This window comes from Abramis brama (assembly GCF_963993115.1).
Source record: "Abramis brama genome assembly, chromosome: 18".
Classification (NCBI taxonomy): domain Eukaryota; kingdom Metazoa; phylum Chordata; class Actinopteri; order Cypriniformes; family Leuciscidae; genus Abramis; species Abramis brama.
Window position 1 is genome coordinate 8641318 of NC_139980.1, and position 17922 is coordinate 8659239.

The 17922-nt window shown below is 37.6% G+C and overlaps 1 protein-coding gene across 3 annotated transcripts; it reads right to left on the reverse strand.

The window, feature by feature from the left end:
- Positions 1–74: 74 nt before the first annotated feature.
- Positions 75–16193, reverse strand: cep135 (centrosomal protein 135). Of its 3 annotated transcripts, none has more exons than XM_084090937.1 (26): positions 15918–16193; positions 15293–15433; positions 14868–15058; positions 14599–14766; positions 14352–14496; positions 13916–14000; positions 13446–13574; positions 12710–12925; positions 12135–12200; positions 11396–11546; positions 11067–11299; positions 10522–10674; positions 9755–9895; positions 9456–9533; positions 8638–8789; positions 8418–8533; positions 7587–7741; positions 7384–7439; positions 7097–7265; positions 5547–5657; positions 4757–4942; positions 4187–4396; positions 3883–4085; positions 2458–2562; positions 702–857; positions 75–597 (listed from the first exon to the last, which is right to left on the reverse strand). In XM_084090937.1, the coding sequence occupies exons 2-26, from the start codon at positions 15403–15405 to the stop codon at positions 576–578; spliced, it is 3510 nt and encodes a 1169-aa protein (XP_083947063.1). In that variant the 5' UTR covers positions 15406–15433; positions 15918–16193; the 3' UTR covers positions 75–575. The 3 variants fall into 3 exon arrangements, with proteins under 3 accessions (XP_083947063.1, XP_083947064.1, XP_083947065.1); XM_084090938.1 differs by having other exon boundaries at positions 15293–15409; positions 15918–16052; XM_084090939.1 differs by having other exon boundaries at positions 559–857; positions 15918–16167.
- Positions 16194–17922: the final 1729 nt, after the last annotated feature.

Sequence of the window (17922 nt, forward strand, 5' to 3'; positions counted from 1 at the left end):
TATGGAATTTCACTCTGATATCCAAAGGCAGAAAAAATAATTACATGAAACAGTACACAGAGCAGACAACGACAGATTATATTAAAAACTATGCATGTTTATTAATAAGTTAATCAGTCAACATATATTCTATTATACATACATAAACATATAAAACAGGTTGGAGTGGTAGTGTGATATTAACACAGTCCTGAGTAACATGGCAAAATCCACTTTCTTTTCACTTCTAACTTGTTATAAAAAGGTCTGCCATGTAAAGATGACAAGCTGCCTCATTTTCCATTAAAAAGACCCAAACTATTAAGAACAATAATGACCCTAGGACTACTGCAATAAAAAAAATGATCATCAACACTGCTCTACACATTGGCTTTGGTGGCATAATTTTACCTTTGACCTTAAATAAATGCACAAGAACTTCCCTTTTAGAAGCCCAAGAAAATATCTTCTGGACTGAGCTCAGAGACATTTCTGACTCAACACAAAGTTTCTTCAGAATTGATTAAACAAGAATCTTCCACGTGACATCCCTGTTTTGTGTCAGCGCAAATGTGACAGAACCATTTCCTTCGCCGCTACTCCTTAAAGCTCACACTTCTGAAATGTGAAGTTAAACAGGGGTCATTTTAAATCATACAAGCGTGGTTATGAACATCACACAAGAACTGATGTCTGCCGCAGTTTCCCAAGGCAATCCTCACTTTTCTGACGTCTTGTCTGTGGAGCGTTCTGGTGTGCGGAGGATGGAGCGCTCAGGAGAAGCAGGCCGGGGACTGAGAGAGGTACTGAGAGGGGAAGAGCTTCGCAGTGAAGAGAAAGATAAGCCCTGTCTGCGCATTTCCTGTACAGCTCTCTCCCTACCACAGAAAAACACTTGCACACATTAATCAACATTTCACAAACCCACAAAGCAAGATCATAGCAACAGGCACATACACAAAAAAACCTCTAAATACATTTGATATTCTTTCAATACTGAAATGTATTTACTAAAATAGTTGTGTCATTAAAATTTTTAATTCATTTTTAAAAGTTTTTATTTTAACCTATTATTTGCCTCAATCAGACTGATGCTTATTAGGGTACTGTGCCTTTAACAACATGCTCATCTTTTATTTGTCTATGTTCATGGAAGACTATGTAGTAGATTCTGGATAAATTGAGAATCACAGTGTTTTGCTTTCAAAACGATTCTGAACAGACAACTAAACAAAAAATAATGTAATTTACTAAAAGTTCTGGCAAATGTTAATTGCTGCAGTCTATTTAAAATCTGTGAATACAAAAAAAAATTTGGTTTGAATGAATGTTTCAATGACTCACTCATAAATACTTCATTGCTTCATTACTGGATGAATCCGCTTTTTTTTAGATGAATCTCTTGAATGATTAAATGACAAATGACCACTCTATTACTCTTATTTACTCTAATTTGATCACTTCCGTAGACATCAGGGTTTATATAGTTATTATGTGATAATATGAATATTTGATACAGAAATAATGATACTGTGTGGTTGAAAACACTGAAGCTATTTTATACTTATACATGACAACTGCTCTCTCTGGCAGCGCCCACGCAGATTTGAATGGTCCGCTGTGATTTTGTCAAAGGTTTAATAGACACAGAATTGTTGTCATTTAGGAATGACATTGTGTGGGTGTTTGAATCGAGATTGCGTTCTTTTAACGATTAAAGGGGTGGTATAATGCCCTTTTCACAAGATGTAAAATAAGTCTTGAGTGTGTATGTGAAGTTTTAGCTCAAAATACCCCACAGATATTTTTATATAGCATGTTAAAGTTGTCACTTTTTGAGGGTGAGCAAAAACGCACCGTTTTTTATGTCTGTCCCTTTAAATGCAAATGAGCTGCTGCTCCCGGCACAGAGGGCGGAGCTTCAACATCTCGTGTCCTTTTACCTCACACAGACATGCACTGAACATATCAAAAACTTTTAGCCTTTTATGTTCAAACCGAAGTCAGAAAGATGGAGAGACTCAAGAAGAAGTGACAACACGTAGACAACATTTCTGAATGGTTAGTTGGTGAATTTATGTATCTTATGAGTAGTTATCTTCTAGTCATTGATTAGCATATTCTGTCTTGATAATCTATAAATCACGTTTCTGGGGGCGGGTTTATGTAAACGTTAGGGTTAGTGATGTCACTAACCCATGAGGAATGTCATGTAGTCTCTACCAGCTGTTTGTTGTAGTCCTTAAAAAGCAATTTTTAAAAAAGAAAATATCTCCCTTTGCTTTGAACTTTGAGCGTTGTAACTTTGCAGATGTTGTTTATGCTCAAACAGCAACATTACACACTAACTAAAGTTAGAAAAAATAAATCATATTCAACCACCCCTTTAACCGTACAGCTCTACCATGTAGACAATTCCAAATGGTCCGATGATGGTAAGAAAGTTCAGTAGTTTTAGTAATAAAGCCTGGGTCTCACCTTTCAAAGCGCTCAGTGGTTAGCTGTCTCTTGAGGATGTCCATTTCTGTCTGTAGCTGAGACACTTTTCCACGCAGCTGAGAAACCTCTCTGGCATGACCAACCCTACGAATACACACATTTTATTTGAACAAATACATTGTTATAACTAGTATTGTTTTGAAACTGTGCTGGAGAGCATTTAGACATCTTTATCTGATTGATGTCTGTTTGTTTCACATGCTGCTGTCAGTGATCACCATAGCAACTGCACACTTGCACTAGGCAACACTATTGAGAAACTGCTTGTTTGGAGGAAAGCAACATTCAATGGACTCTTTATGCAGCCTTAAAGAGGACACAGTCCTCAGTGTATCCCATAAACAAATGCTTTACAGTTACCCTGTATAACAGACTCTTAAACAATAAAAAATGTGATGTACATTGGCAGAATTACAATACACATTGTATAATTTATATATACACACAGATTTATAGCCCTCTGATATTTTAGAGCGCTGTCAGTTTAAAACAAACATGTAGTTTGCTCCCCTCTAAATGACCGGGTGCGGCTTGTTTGCCTCCATCTGTTCTTTTTCCCAATAATCCCTCCTTCAGTTCTCTGGACAACTTGTGTACAGAAGCTCCGTGGTCTCTATTTTTCAAATGCATTTTGCACGAGTGTAAAGTGACATCACTGACGAGGGTCTCTGTGCCTAATGAAATTCGATTATTACTTTATATAGTATGATGAGTTGTTGTAGCCCTACAGATCAGTGTGTGGAGCATCTGCTTGTATTCTTCCTATTTGTAAAGGATATCATTACATTTTGTCCTCTTTAAAACACAAACCAATGATGTAGATTGATCAATATTTTGATATGTTATTATTATTCTCATACCCCACCATGCAAAAGATTGGTGTCACTAAGATTTTCTTTCTTTCTTTTTGAAATAAGATATTACTTTTATTCAGCAAGGATGCCTAAATTGACAGTAAAGACATTTATAATGTTAAAAAATATTTCTATTTCATATAAATGCCGTTCTTTTGAACTTTCTATTCATCAAATAATCTTAAATGTATCGTGGTTTCCACAAAAATATTAAGCAGCACAACCGTTTTTAACATTGACTATAATAAATAATATGTTTCTTGAGCACCAAATCAGCATATCAGAATGATTTCTGAAGGATCACGTGACACTGAAGACTGGAGTGATGATGCTGAAAGTTCTTTGCATCATTACATTTTAAAATATATTAAAGTTGAAAATAATTATTTGAAATAATCAAAAATATTACTGTTTTTAATCAATTAAATTCAGCTTTGCTGAGAATAAGAGACTTCATTAAAAAAAAAATTTACTAACTAACTTTTCAACGGTAGTGTAATAGTAACAAAAAATTATAAATGGCTCTTTCGCTTATTGTTTTTCCACTTACGTTTTGCTGTCAGCGAGAACGAGGCGGTCCTTCAGCACTTTGAGCTCAGACTCTTTCTCGCTGGCACTCAGGTGCGTCTGAAACTCCTTCTGTCGATTAGTGGTGAGCAGAGTCTCAAGATTGCGTACCGTCAGATGCTCACTGGCCAGCTGCTTTTTCAGAAGCTCTGTCTCAGAGCGCACATCCTCCAGTTCACCCGTCATCTGAGTTTGATGTTAAAAGGTTAGTTAGTCGTACATTCGCTCATTTTTAAACCCTTTCTAAAGATGTAGTTGACAGAGAATGTCGTGCGTGTGAGTCTTACTCTTTCCAGCTCCATGCTCTTAGCCGTCAGCTGGCGAATGGTGAGCTCTTTGCTGGAGTCGAGCTTAACGCACAGTTCTCTGACAGAGGCCAGATCTGCCAACACTGAGTCTTTCTCGGATCGAACCGCCTGGACCTCCTCTTCCAAACGAGACATTGCCCGTGCCAGCGATGACACCTGAGCTTCGTATGCTTGCACAGCGTTCAAGTGCTGAGGCAATGGAAAACATTTAGCGCACGTTTACATGACAACGATGTACTAAAAAACGGAAAAGTTTTTCCTTTTTTCACGTACAGACGACAACTTTGTCAAAACGATCCCCATTCACACGGATCAACGAAAACGACTAAAGCTGTATTATGCTGCCAGGCCAGTAGTTGGCGATGTCACAAATCCCCTGATGGGGGTTGCCTATAGTAATATGCTTTCACAATAAAAGTATCATTTTGACAATCGTTTTGACAAACTTGAAAACCTATTGAAACCTATTTTCAAGCCTCCAAAACGCCACTGCGTGTAAATGAGTTTTTAGTTGAAAATGGTGTACTCCTCATGCTCAGTCACTTGTACCTCCTGTATCTCTCTGTCCTGCAGTGAGACTCTCTCTCTGAGGTGTCTGCGCTCTGTGTCGGATGAGAGCAGCTCCAGTCTAATAGAGTTGTTTAGCCCTTCAGCCTGCTGCAGCTTCAGCTCTCTATCCTCTGAATCAGTGTGGATGGTTCGAAAACGCTCCAGCATGTCCCTGTTCTCCTGTTCCTATACACAACATGGATAAAACAGCGTCAGTGCAAAAATGCTAAATGAATACATATGCATTTGATCTGCATTGATATTGAATTTAATGTAATTCTGCATTTAGCTGAACTTTTGCTGCTTTTCCAATTAGTATTTTTACTTTTATAAATTTTTCCATGAAAATAAGTTCGGGATCAAACAATAATTGGTGGCCACCATGGACCCCCGTTGAAGATCCCTAAACAGTCCAATTTAACCCTTGATTGAACAATGGCCCCTTTAATCAAACTGCTTTTGCCAATGTTTTAAAGAAGCAATAAGCCACTTGATTATGTGTACTAAAATTATTCTACCATGGGTAATGAGGTTTTAAGAAACATATTTTAAGTTTAACTCTGAGAAAATTACTGTAATGCACATTTTATGGCTCATTAACATATTTGGTTGATATATATATATATATATATATATATATATATATATATATATATATATATATATATATATATATATATTTTTTTTTTTACATTTTTTAGTTATAATAATTGTATCACATAAAAAGGGAATATTGACATGATTTCTGTCTTTTCAATTTGCTGGAGTGTTTTTTCCTTTCATCTCTCACCTTGGCAGCCATCAGGCTTTCTATCCGCGCCACCTCAGAGATGTACGAGTGAACTCTGAGCTTCAATTCATCCCTCTCGTTCAGAGCTTCCTGCATCTCTGCGTGCACAGCCTGGAGAAAGGGACACAAGAATGTGAGCATGTGTGATGTTTACTGGTCACAGATGTCACGTCAACATGAGTGGGTTCACTTTTATCATCTATGAAGGTTGGGAAGAAGAAAAACAAAGAAATAAATATAGCTGTGAGCAGCTTTTTAACTGTTATAGCGCCACCTATGGTCCGATCTTCATAAAAGTTTGAATGCTTGTTTAGAATCATACGTCACATTTACTCACCTATTTTAGTATAGTTCTGAGTTTTCTAGTGAAGTTCTGGGGTAATAGGCTTTTGCGTGCACTTGGCCACACACATTTTTTAAATGACACTGTTATAGCTACACAAAGAGTAAAGTTCAAAACGCGAAGGCGTTTTTTTTATTTTTTTTATAAGACTAGCTCGCAAATGTTTTTTTCAAAATATCCAAAACATGAATATTTCCATCTATACATTTTATAAATCTATAAGGATTCCAACGATATAAGACACTTGGGCATACGCCTAACGGTTTAGGACAGTGGATCTCAAAGTGTGGGGCGCGCACCACTGGTGGGGAATAGAGACGTGACAGGTGGGGCAGGTGAAATTTTCCTTTTTATGCTTTTATATCTTTATCCAGACATCCCAACTGTCCCAGAAGTTCCGGGAGTCTCCCACATATTGATAGCGGCTCCTTGAGGCCTGCAAATGAGATCCAATCTCCCGGAATCGTGCACTAGAAAGTGACTGCGCACGCATGTGTGTGTGTGTGTGTGTTTGTGTGACTATAAAGGCATATTAATATTAGCGGAACAAACTTTCTCGCCCATAGATATACGTGTAGCTATATCTATGTTTCGCGCCGATGGGTAGCAGGCTAGTGTGGGCAATAAATAAATTGTGCAAATAAATCCAACTGTCTTGCCAAATGGATTTATCTTCTTTTCTTTTTTAACAGATTGCAAAGTGGCACTTTTATTGCTTTTCTATTTTTGAACTTGATACAAATTTTGACACAGCTGCACTTTTATTTTATTTTTGAACTTGCTGTTATTTGATGTAGATAGTTAGTTTGTATTTAGATATAACTTGTTACTATACTGATACTACTTGTTAATTCAATAAATTTGAACATTTTATTTCTTTAGCATGTTGAGGCAGGTGGGGCTTGGAAATTCCCCCTTGTCCAAAGTGGGGAATTACCGAAAAAGTTTGAGAACCACTGGTTTAGGAGTTATGCGCGATTTCACACTTTTCACCCCGTAGCGCCTCGTCAGGCTGATCCGGGCGAGCCTTGGTGACATTGTAGACGGTGTGAGTACTTTCAGCCCTCAAAGTTTCAAGTCTCTACGACTTAAGGTTTGGTCTACCTGATCACTTTTAGGGAAGAATGCTTTTAACAATTACAATTGGGTTTCAGTGCTACACACTTGAACTCATAAAAATTCGAAGAAGAGGTCTACTGGTGTGTACCTGGTTTTCTCTGGTCATGGTGGCCAGATCATCCTGTAACCTGCGGTTCTCTCTCAGCGCGACCTCTCTGTCTCGACTAACCACTGAGAGTTCCTCTTGTGATTGGTCCAGCTGTCTGCGCAGGCTAGCGATTTCCCTCTCTCGACTGCTCAACGCCCCCTTCAGCTGACTGAAATACATGTCATACAAGACTTTGAAGGCCTTCTATTTCTTTCCAAAAATGCAGAAACATCCCATCATTCTGAGAACATACATTTTATTACTCACAACAGAAAACAGACACTTACTCCAAAGAGTTCTCCAACTCTGTGACTGTTAGTCGGACTTCCAACAGAGTCTTTTCCTGTAGATCAAAACTAACTTTTTAAAGCAGTACCACAAAAAATTTCAAGAATTTTCTCAATGCAACTAGTTATCTTCTCTGCATATATTACCAATCATTCTGTATTGAGAACAGGGCTGTAATAAGATGTGTGCTGAGTAGCAGTACCTTCCTTTGGATCTCCTCCTGTAGCAGCACCACCCTCTCAGTCTTCTGGTCCACATCGTCCTGCAGGAAGTCTTTCTCTCGGTCTAGAGATGCTATTGTCCTCTGCAGAGTCGCAACCTCATCTTTCTGAGATGATCCATGTCTACTCAGATCAGCTGCACAAACACAGCATTTAGAATCTTCTTTCTACATAACAAATTTTACGTCATCTATACAGTAAAATGTTGCATGATTTCACACCAGAACCAGTGAAATTTCACAATTTTCAATATCATGACAAAATGAATCTGCTATTGAATGCAATCCTTTAAAAAAAAAAAAAATATTAGTATAAATATTAATTACTGAATTTAAATAAGTATTCAATTTAAACAATGGCATGTTGCCTTCAAGCATTTCTTTGTTTCTGTAAACATTGCTTTTACCTTTTCAATTATTTAGATAAACACCCTGTAATAACAGGAAAAAATTAGGGTAACACTTTATTTTACAGTGTCCTTGTTACACATTAAATGCACTTACTATAATAACAACAGTAAATTATGCATAATTTCAAGCAACTAAACCAAACCTGTATAAGTAGTACAAGCTGTTAATTAATATTGCTCAGTGCTTATTTATGTAATTACACTGTAACAAGGACACCAATGAAGTAAATAATGTGTAACCTAAATTAGTATTGGCTTAGTACTGAAGTAACGTTACTTCTGCCACCCCTAATACAGATATGCATGAGAATAAACAGGAAAGAAGAGACAGAATAGCTAATTTGCATAAAGATGTGCATTTGAATAAATTAGAAGAGTGCAACACTATAAGAAATACACGCACTGATTTTCTCTTCTAGTTTGTCGATCTGTTGGTGAGCTGCCTGCAGTTCATTGGTCTTCACAGATAATCTGTGCTGAACATCTGAGAGAGACTGCTCCATCTGCTCCTGCAGAAGCCTAAACGCACACACACAAACACTTTCTGGGTGGCACATATTTAAACACAAGCACGACAGGCAGAAATGTTCGTCTACAGCAGTGGTACACAAACGCACACAGACCTGAGCGCACTGCTCTCGACTCGGTGATGTGTGGCCTCCTCTACGTTCTGCACCAGCACTGCTGACTGAGTCTTCAGCTCCTTCTCAACAGCAACACGACACTCCTTCAGCACAGCAACCTGAGTGCGCAGATCAGCCTTCTCTCTCTCCAGCTACACACACACAGTAATGCATCATTTTATGACATATTTAGATGGGTTTATGCTACCTAAAACTAACCTCATATTTAGGGCAAATTCATAAGTGAGCATTACTTTGCCCTATCCACAAAGAGAGACAGACCACTTTGAAGGATGCATGTGCATTTTTTACACCCTAGACGAATTTATATATTGTCCGAATATAACGTTGCATCAAAATTCATGTTTATAGCTCTTAAGATTGTTGCAAATTAAACTTTTGTGTCAAACATCGTCTTTAATCCAAGTTTATTTCAACTGCCGTTCGAGAAAAGCAAGCAAAAAACATAAAAACACTAATGTGCTAATAATATACTAATATACTTGGGTGCATGAGAGCAATTTAAAGTTTTAAAATCCTCAGATCTCGAAATGAATCAGAACAACTTGTCACCCAGTATAACATGATCATAAACGGCAAATTATTTCCTTGTAGTGACCTTTAAATGTACAGTTCACAAAGTGTCTTTTAGAAGGAGGATTTAGATGCTCACATTCATTTGGAACAATCCTACAAGAAGCGTCTCTTTCCTGCAGTGCCCTTCAAGGGCACAAAAACGGCATTTGGAGCTGACATGACTAAACACACTGGTAATGTTTGTGAAACTATAAACAGTTCATGCACTATTAGTGTTGTACCATCTCAATGGTGTTCTCCAGGTCGAGAATCCTGATCTGCTCCTGTTCTCGGTCTGTAAGAGATGAGCTTTGGGCAACCTGCAAAGAGAGAGAAAAAAAAAACACTAGCAACTTTATATTGGCATCTCTCCCCTTAACACACAGCTATACCACTCACCCAACAAGTGCAGTACAGTTTAGAAGTGCTTTGCGGAATTTCAAACTCACAACTTCAACCACAGAAAATTGCTTGTCCACAATTGACAGCAATTTATGGTCTTCAAAAAAAAACTCATTTGCAAACACACACACAGACATACCTTGAGTCTGTCTCTAAGCATATCTCTCTCAGCAGTAACTCTCTGGAGTTCAGCTTCAGTCTGTTCCCCGTCGTCTCTGAACCTGTGCTGGAGTTTAGAGGACTCAAGCTCCCCTTGGACACGTCTCAGCACCTCCTGAGTCTATATTTAAAACACATGAACAAATATTCTCAAAGAAAACAGCTAGATGTGCATCTTAACTTAAAGGGATACTTAACCAAAAAAATAATAATAATAATCTCTTATTTACTCATGCTCATCCTGTTCCAAACATGTTTGACTTTCTTTCTTCAGATGAACACAAATGTAGATTTTTAGAAAAATAATCCATCTGTGAGTCCATATAATGCAAGTGGATAGGTTTCATTATGTGCATAAGTTGACACTCCAAAAACCACGCAAAAAGCACAACAGTAATTCATACGACCCCAGTGGATGAATTAATGTCTTCTGAAGAGAACTTTTTAAACTTTAAATAATCAAATTCCAGTCAAGTTATTCATGAGTTCACACTTACCGTAAAATGTCAGCACGTTGTGAAGCTCACACAAAAAGTGGATCTTCACACATGCTGATGTTAACGTCAAGCTTGAACTCAAGAATGAGCGTATGACAGTTGGCTGGAACCGAGAGATAGTAAATTATGAAATAATTTAAATTTTTGGGTGGAGTAAAACAAAATGATGGGTACATGAAGAAGCTTCTGACATCCTGGTTTCAGACAGCAAACAGATGAAGACCTTTGCAGGTAGCAGGTGGTGTCTCACCTGCTGGTACTGTGAGCTGAGCTGGTCTCTCTCTGCAGTCAGTAGTTTAACTCTGGTCTGGATGTCCTCTATGTGTTTCTCAAAGCCCAGCAGCACTGACTGTAGCTCATCCCTCTCCTTCACTACACGTGAGAGCTCTGCATCAAAATCTCTCTAGAAATACAAAAATAGTCAGTTTCCCAGCTAGGTTTGACCCAATCATGTGCAATATTGTTATTTTGGTAACTAATTTTAGTAATTTAAATAAGTGTCTTAAATAAAGTCAAAAAAAAAAAAAAAAAAAACTGCAGCCTTGTTGCAAAATCATTCAAAAAAGTAATAAGTAAATAATGTATGCATATTGCATACAAATGTATAAATGTAAATAAATGTTTATTAAAATAGGGAAAGTATATAAAAAATACTAGCAAAAAGTATAAAAAAAGCATATACTAGCATGCTGCTGAATTATGAGTGCAGAACTTGCACTTTACTAAAACTGTACAATCTGAAATTCAGGCCCTGCTTAAATCACTGTAATTACAGAAGTAATTGTCAGCTCCCACCTTTTCATGCCAGCTGCCTCTTCCTCTGGGGCTCCTCCCCCTGCCTGGACTAGGGGTGGGGGTTTTGTCTGTCCTGCCCCTAACCAGACGGTACCGCTCCACTTCCTGTTTATAATAATTCCTTTCCTCCTCTAAACTTTTCACAAAGGCATCTAGACGGGATGGAGAGTGATCCTTACCACACATCCCATGCCTTGCACGCATTCGCTCTAATTCTAGAATCATCTCCTTATCTGAAACAAATACAGCACTAAAATTAAACGGGTGAATGACAAACCATATATCACTTTACCCGCAACTAATACATAAAGAGGAGTGTCACATCTCACCAGCCTGTGTCATTGCTTCTACTTTGTCCTGAAGTCTCTTTTTGTCTTCCTCCAGAAAGTTTATCAGTCCCTCCATCTTGTCATTCTGTTCTTGAAGATCAAGTAGTTGATCCCTCAGACGGTCTTTCACGTGATCTCCATCTGCCATATCCTGTAGCAAATCATTGCAAGCTTTAGACGTTTGACTGAGTCTAATGAACCATAACAACGCATTATCACTAGATATTGGCATGAGTAATCTGCGAGCAAAAACTTTGTCTGCTGTAGGAAAATGATGTATTATAACATAATTTTGTCATTGAATCTCTCACCTAAATCAGTTATGACAGATGTTCCATGTAAGCTCCAATAAGCTTTAATTGTTCATTCTTTTCTTTCTTTTTTTGTAACAATAATAAATAGTTTATTATAGTTGTTTTGTTAATATTTACTAATTGTATTATTATTGCTCAAATCTCAGATAAATCTAATTTTCAGATAAACATTTTCAGATGTGTGTTAAGATTATTCAACTGCAAAATTACTCAAAATGCCCACAGGCCAGTAATAAAGAGTGGGATATCTGAAAGGATAATAAACATGCACTCCAATAGAAAGACATTCCTGACAGTCAGAAATGTATTTAAACCATCCATGTCATGTCAGGCCAGACAGGATAAATGTGCTGTTCTGAAGCAGATGGTTAATTTAACAGCTCATTTCACATGCTGCTTTGTGGACAGTGGACCCATGCACATACTCGTCTCAATGTAGAGATGACCTCCTCCAGGTCCTCTATCTCCCGCTGTTGACGCTGAATCTCTTTCTAGAGACAGAGATAGAGTCAGTATCACTACATAAAGCTAAATATTTAAAATATTAAAATCCAAGAATGAATAAATTAAGACCAAATATTATTATTAATATAAATAAAAACAACTAGAATTAATATATTACAATTAATATATGCTGCAAATGTTTTTCCCCCCACATATAAAATATAGATATCAAATAATACCACACATAAATAAGATATCACAGTCAGTGATAGGCTCAGTTTCCCAAAAGCATCGTGAGCTAAGTTGATCGCAGAGAACATTGGTGGCAATGGTCTCCATGATCAATTTGGGCTCACAATGCTTTTGGGAAAGGCAGCCCTAGGCTCTTTACGCAATGACATAAAACCAAAAAAATGAATAGAAAAACAACTAAAATTTAAAATTATATATCAATATATTATGCAAAAACACAGTTTCACTGAGTTGGACTGAAAACACTGAGGCTTCATTTATTTACTTCAATTTTTTTTACAAGTAAAGACCCTGCTGAGATCACCTTGGCCTCTTGCAGCTCCATGTCAGCAGTCTCCAGAACCATCTCTTTGTCTTTCTCTAACTGCTGGGCGAGCTGGTCTATTTGAGTGAGCTCCTGACACAGCTCTTCATTTCGAGCGCTCAGGTCAGCCACCTCACTAGACACAGTCTTCTTCCTCTGCTGCAGTCCGTCAATTCTCTGCTCCAGCGATCTGTTGGTCTCCTGCAGATACTCTATCTGAAAAAGGAAATTAGTTATTATCGGTTAACGCCAACACGGAAATAAACACCTGCAAACAGAAGGAGGTTATGGACAGGTCTGAATTAGGGTTGTCAAGCGTACTGCTACTACCGGCCCCAGTTAGTACAAAAAAAATTAAAATAAAAAAAATTCATTCACAATCTGAATACAAGTTTAGTTTTTCATGCTGCTAAGTACAGTACAGTTACTGGATTGTGAACTCCATTTAAATTCGCAATTGAATCAGAAACTGGGATGACAGTGATAACCAATGGAAGTGACAAAACGGCACAACATTTTATGAAGTAGCCTACTTATTTCAACAGTTTTTGCTCTGGTACCGAAACTGGTACCAAGAACTGCAAAATTTTATTGATATTGGTACCCAGGGCTGTAACTAGGGTGGGGGGAGGGATGTCCACCTCGGTTAAAATAGAGTTAGATTGGGTGGTCTCAGTCAGGTAACATGCCTAACAAGATCAAATAAACAAAATTATCAGATGGATATCCAGTTTACCTGTAGGTTCAAATGAGCAATAAGTTTTTCATTGCTGATGTTTTGAGCCTCCAGAGAGATGACATCATTAGGTCGACCACCATCCAGAGCTCGATTCAGACGCTCAATCTCTTTATCTCGCTCTTCCACCTGTTCAGAGCACAAAGTACATTTGTAAGGGTAAATGTATGAATACATTTACACTGTTAATATATGATAAATAAATAACAGAGATAATATTATTTTTAGTAATAACCTCTCATTAGTGCACATATATGTGGGCTCTTGAAGGAGGTCTCAAATAAAAAGGACTCTCAGTTCTACTTTAACTATAATCACTGCCACTCTGTCATTCTCCCTAACCGATCAAGCAGTGGCTTAAGCAAAACCATTTGCTCCATGAAATATTAAAACAGCGCCTAAGAAAAAGTAATCAGACTATACACAGTAATTTAATTTGTGAAATGTAGGTGTGTGCACAGCACACTTACCTGTGTGTTGAGATGCTTGATTCCGGCATGCGCTCTCTCCAGGTCAAGCTTGAGCTGTGCCACTTCCTTTTGGAGCTCCTGGATTCTAAACACATTTATTATTATTATAAAAATTGTAAAAAATTTTTTTAACTAATGTTATTTATAAATTCTGTTTTTATTTTAACAAACACAAGTATATTAATTTTTAAATGTCCATTTCATGTTAATAATGTGTTTATAATAATGTGTTTCATGTTATAACTGGGGAAGGCTGTCAAAATGAATATGTTAACTCAGCAATTAATTGTTTTAAATGTTGCTAATAAATATATAATATAAATATGATGCTTTTTTCTTTTCTTTACTTAAAAAAAGACCAAATGTGTAACCTGCAAATGCATTAATTACAAAATAATTGATTTATTGTGATTTCGTTTTGTTTTCTTCCCCACACCTGTCATCAGCCACCTGAAGGAGGTCAGCGATATAGGGATCATCTGGTAGTGCCAGAGATGGAGGGATGGGGCCACCGGAGGGTGGGAGGAGTTCATCGATCTGCATCCGCTGGCGTCTAAATGGGATTGATCGCTTCTTCCCTCCTATTTAAATTTAGTCATTGACCATAAAATGTTCTAATAGCAGCATAGACAGACAAAGGTGAATACCATAGCTGCAACGTTAAATAAAACATATCAACCAACCTGGTGTCTGAACAACCGCTTGCATGTTCTTCTCCTGGAGCTGTAGGATACGCTCCGTCTTCGCTTTGCAGTCCTTCTCAAGGGACCGGACTTTGTGCACATACTGATTATTAAGGAATTTCAGATCTGATGTTTCATGGTCCAGTTTCCTGATGTACACCTTCAGCTCTGCTGACAAACAATAATGGTTACAAATAACCATTCCATGTGATTGAAAAAAGATCAAATCTGTTTGCAACAGGATTTGAGGAATTAAACCCAATCTGTACCCCTGCTGATCCGATCCTTCTCCTCTCTTAGTTTCAAAAGCCCAAGGTGCAGCTCGTTGTTTTCTCTGACTACCCGGGCATTTTCAGCTTTATACGGCTCCAGAAGAGCATCCACATTCCGACTCTCCTTTTCCGTTTTTCCTGCAGCAAGCTTGGCATTCCTGAGACTTTCAGTGGTGTGGACCAGGTCACTGAGAAATACATGCAAACAGATTATGCTTCTGTCAAAGCATGTTACACATATTATATACATTTAGTTAACGTGTCAGTTTTTAAATCTGACACATATACAGATATGCTTGCAAAAATATATTGTGCCAGAGCTAGTGAAAAGAATAATGGCAGGACAAGAGCTACCTGAAAAATCTGAAATAAAATCTTTATTGGTGGATAGTATAATACTGCATACTGTAGAGAGAATTCACCTGAAGAGCTTCTCAACCAGTGGCAGACTCTCAATGGCCAGAGGCTGTCTGTAGCCCAGCTGATCTAAACGCTTCCGCAGACTGACGAACTTCCGCTCTGCGCTGGTCGTCATGGTCCTTCAACACAAATACACGCTCGCTCTACACACACAACGATTCACATGACAACAACCGAGCCAGCACTGATAATGCAGACACTGTATGTATGATATATGAAAACAGTCAAAGCACCAGTTGATTTAATATCTTTATTTGACCTTCATAAAGAATGGAAAATTGAAATCCTTGATCTATTGTTGAACTTTCATGATTTAGTAAGGTTCAAATGCTAGTAAAAACTGCCAGATTATAATTAGTGGCTTCTCAGAACCACTGAGAGCTTCAAAACAGTCAAGACAACAAACTGCTCTGTGGCAGCTAACTTAGACTCCATAAAACCCCAAAACAGACTTTATTTTGTCGGCTGCCAATCTAGACAGCACTTTTGGGTGTGTTGCGAACTATCTAGGTAACTTAAGTTAGGTAGCTCACTAGGTTTTAAAACACGACCATAGAGTTACAATGATCAATTTAATATTACCTAAAATAAATACAAAAATTCAGAATTTTCACAAAACATACTTACTCCGACGCTTGATGTTGTTTACGTAAACTGTGAGTCTGTCTTCAGAGGGCAGTTGGCTGTATTAGCTTCAGTCTTCATTCTGCAGCATTTCTGCCACATAGAAGTAAAGCTTTTCTCCTCAGGGGCAACACAATAAACGATGCAACAATTAACCCTCCAAAGTCAACTTCCTGTTTGTTGTTTGGGTATTTCGCCACAGCGCTTTCATTTTGTAAAGCTGTTTGAGGTTAGCTAATCACCCGTGTCTACTGCAGATTTCCTCCCCTCCCCACGGTGAACGGTCTTCCGGTGGCGGTAACACTGTTTGAAAATGGCGCCGAGGAGAAGGGAAGACCAGTCCTGCTCATTCCTAACAAACTGGAGTCTTTGAAACAGCGCCATCTAGTGGACAGTGAGTGGAAATAGCGAGAAAAAGTGGACAGTATCTATTAAAGGAATAGTTCTCCCAAAAATGAAATTTCCCCTTACCCTCAAGTTGTCCCAAAAGCTGTTTGAATGTCTTTGTTCTGCTAAACACAAAGGAAGATGTTTTGAAGAATACTTGTAACCAAACAGTTGTGGGACACCATTGAGCATTCATTTTTTCCCCATACTAGGGAAGTCAATGGTGCCCCACAACAACTGTTTGGTTACAAGTATACAGAATGATAAATACAAAATGTATATAGGTTTGGAACAACTTGAGGGGAAATAAATGATGACAGAATTTTCATTCTTGGGTGAACTATCAGTTTAAGATATAGAATTAAGGCCTGACATATGAAATAATAGTCAGAAAATCATTTTTTAACAGAAATTTTTTTTTTTGCATCATACTTGATACTTGAGGCTTTTATGGCTCAAATAGTATGATATATAGTGAGAATATAGACCTCACATTTAAGGAAGAAAACAGCTTACAAAATAACCTACAAAATAGTACAAATTATTCCAGATATAATACTGATGTGGTTAAATTATGCTTGTAAATGAACTTCCATGCAAAAAGTGCTTGCCTGTGAAAAGCTGACATTTTAACCAGTAGCAGCATTGATCAGCAAACACAAAACGTTCCCCTAACATTAGTATTTGGTTCCCGTTTTCTTTTTGCAACCATAAAAAACTTTCCCAGAACGTTGCAGGGTTATTTTTAAATGCAAGTAAATGGCGCTGAATAAATGTAAAATCTGGGTAATAGTCCAGTCATTTTATAAAAAAATGTTGAACAAATTGCAACAGAAGCAAACTCAACTGATTTTGTATCCTCAATATGTCCTGAGTAAGGAAAAAAGTCCTGAAGAATCCCATTAGGGGAAAGTTTCGAAAAAGACCCAAATATAGTCTATTCATACGCCTATTCATTCTTTTTCTCACGTGAATAGGGTAAAAATTTTAACCTTTAGATATTACCATAAAATTACTGAGTTGATTACTTACATCAAGACAAACAAAAATTGTATTACAAGTTTTTTGAAATTTTTTGTTAACATGGACAAACGGTGCATAATCTAATTATGTATGTGCTAATTTGCATAAATACCACAACAGATCTAAACATTGGGTCTAGCCAGGTGAAAATGTCTTGTTGAATCTTGTTGACACATAACAGTAAAATACTTAATGTTAAGGTCTGAATAGAACCCATTTAGGCTACCCATGAGCATTAATACATAGGCAGGAAGAAGTAGGCCTACTTTAGAAACTTTATTAATTATTATTGCAGAGATGGGGTTTGGGGCTTGGTCCATGGTACTGTTTTTGGGGATTCACTTTTTATTTTACTTACCTTTTGTCTTCTGCATTCTCCTTACCATTGTCTCCTGTCCTGTTCTTCCCTCAGACTCGTCCCCCAGAAACAGGCCCACGGACCCAGCCCCAAACCCCATCTCTGCAATAATAATTAATAAAGGCTGGTTTAAAGTACTTCTTCCAGCCTCTATGTATTAATGCTCATGGGTAGCCTAAATGGGTTCCATTCAGACCTTAACATTAAGTATTTTACTGTTATGTGTCAACAAGACATTTT

Coding starts and splice junctions, on each gene's coding strand:
- cep135 (XM_084090937.1), bottom strand. CDS start 15,405: ATGACGACCAGCGCAGAGCGGAAGTTCGTCAGTCTGCGGAAGCGTTTA. Junction 7,266..7,383: donor GAGTTGGAGAACTCTTTGGA/GTAAGTGTCTGT, acceptor CATGTATTTCAG/TCAGCTGAAGGGGGCGTTGA. Junction 4,397..4,756: donor AGGACAGAGAGATACAGGAG/GTACAAGTGACT, acceptor CCATTGCCTCAG/CACTTGAACGCTGTGCAAGC.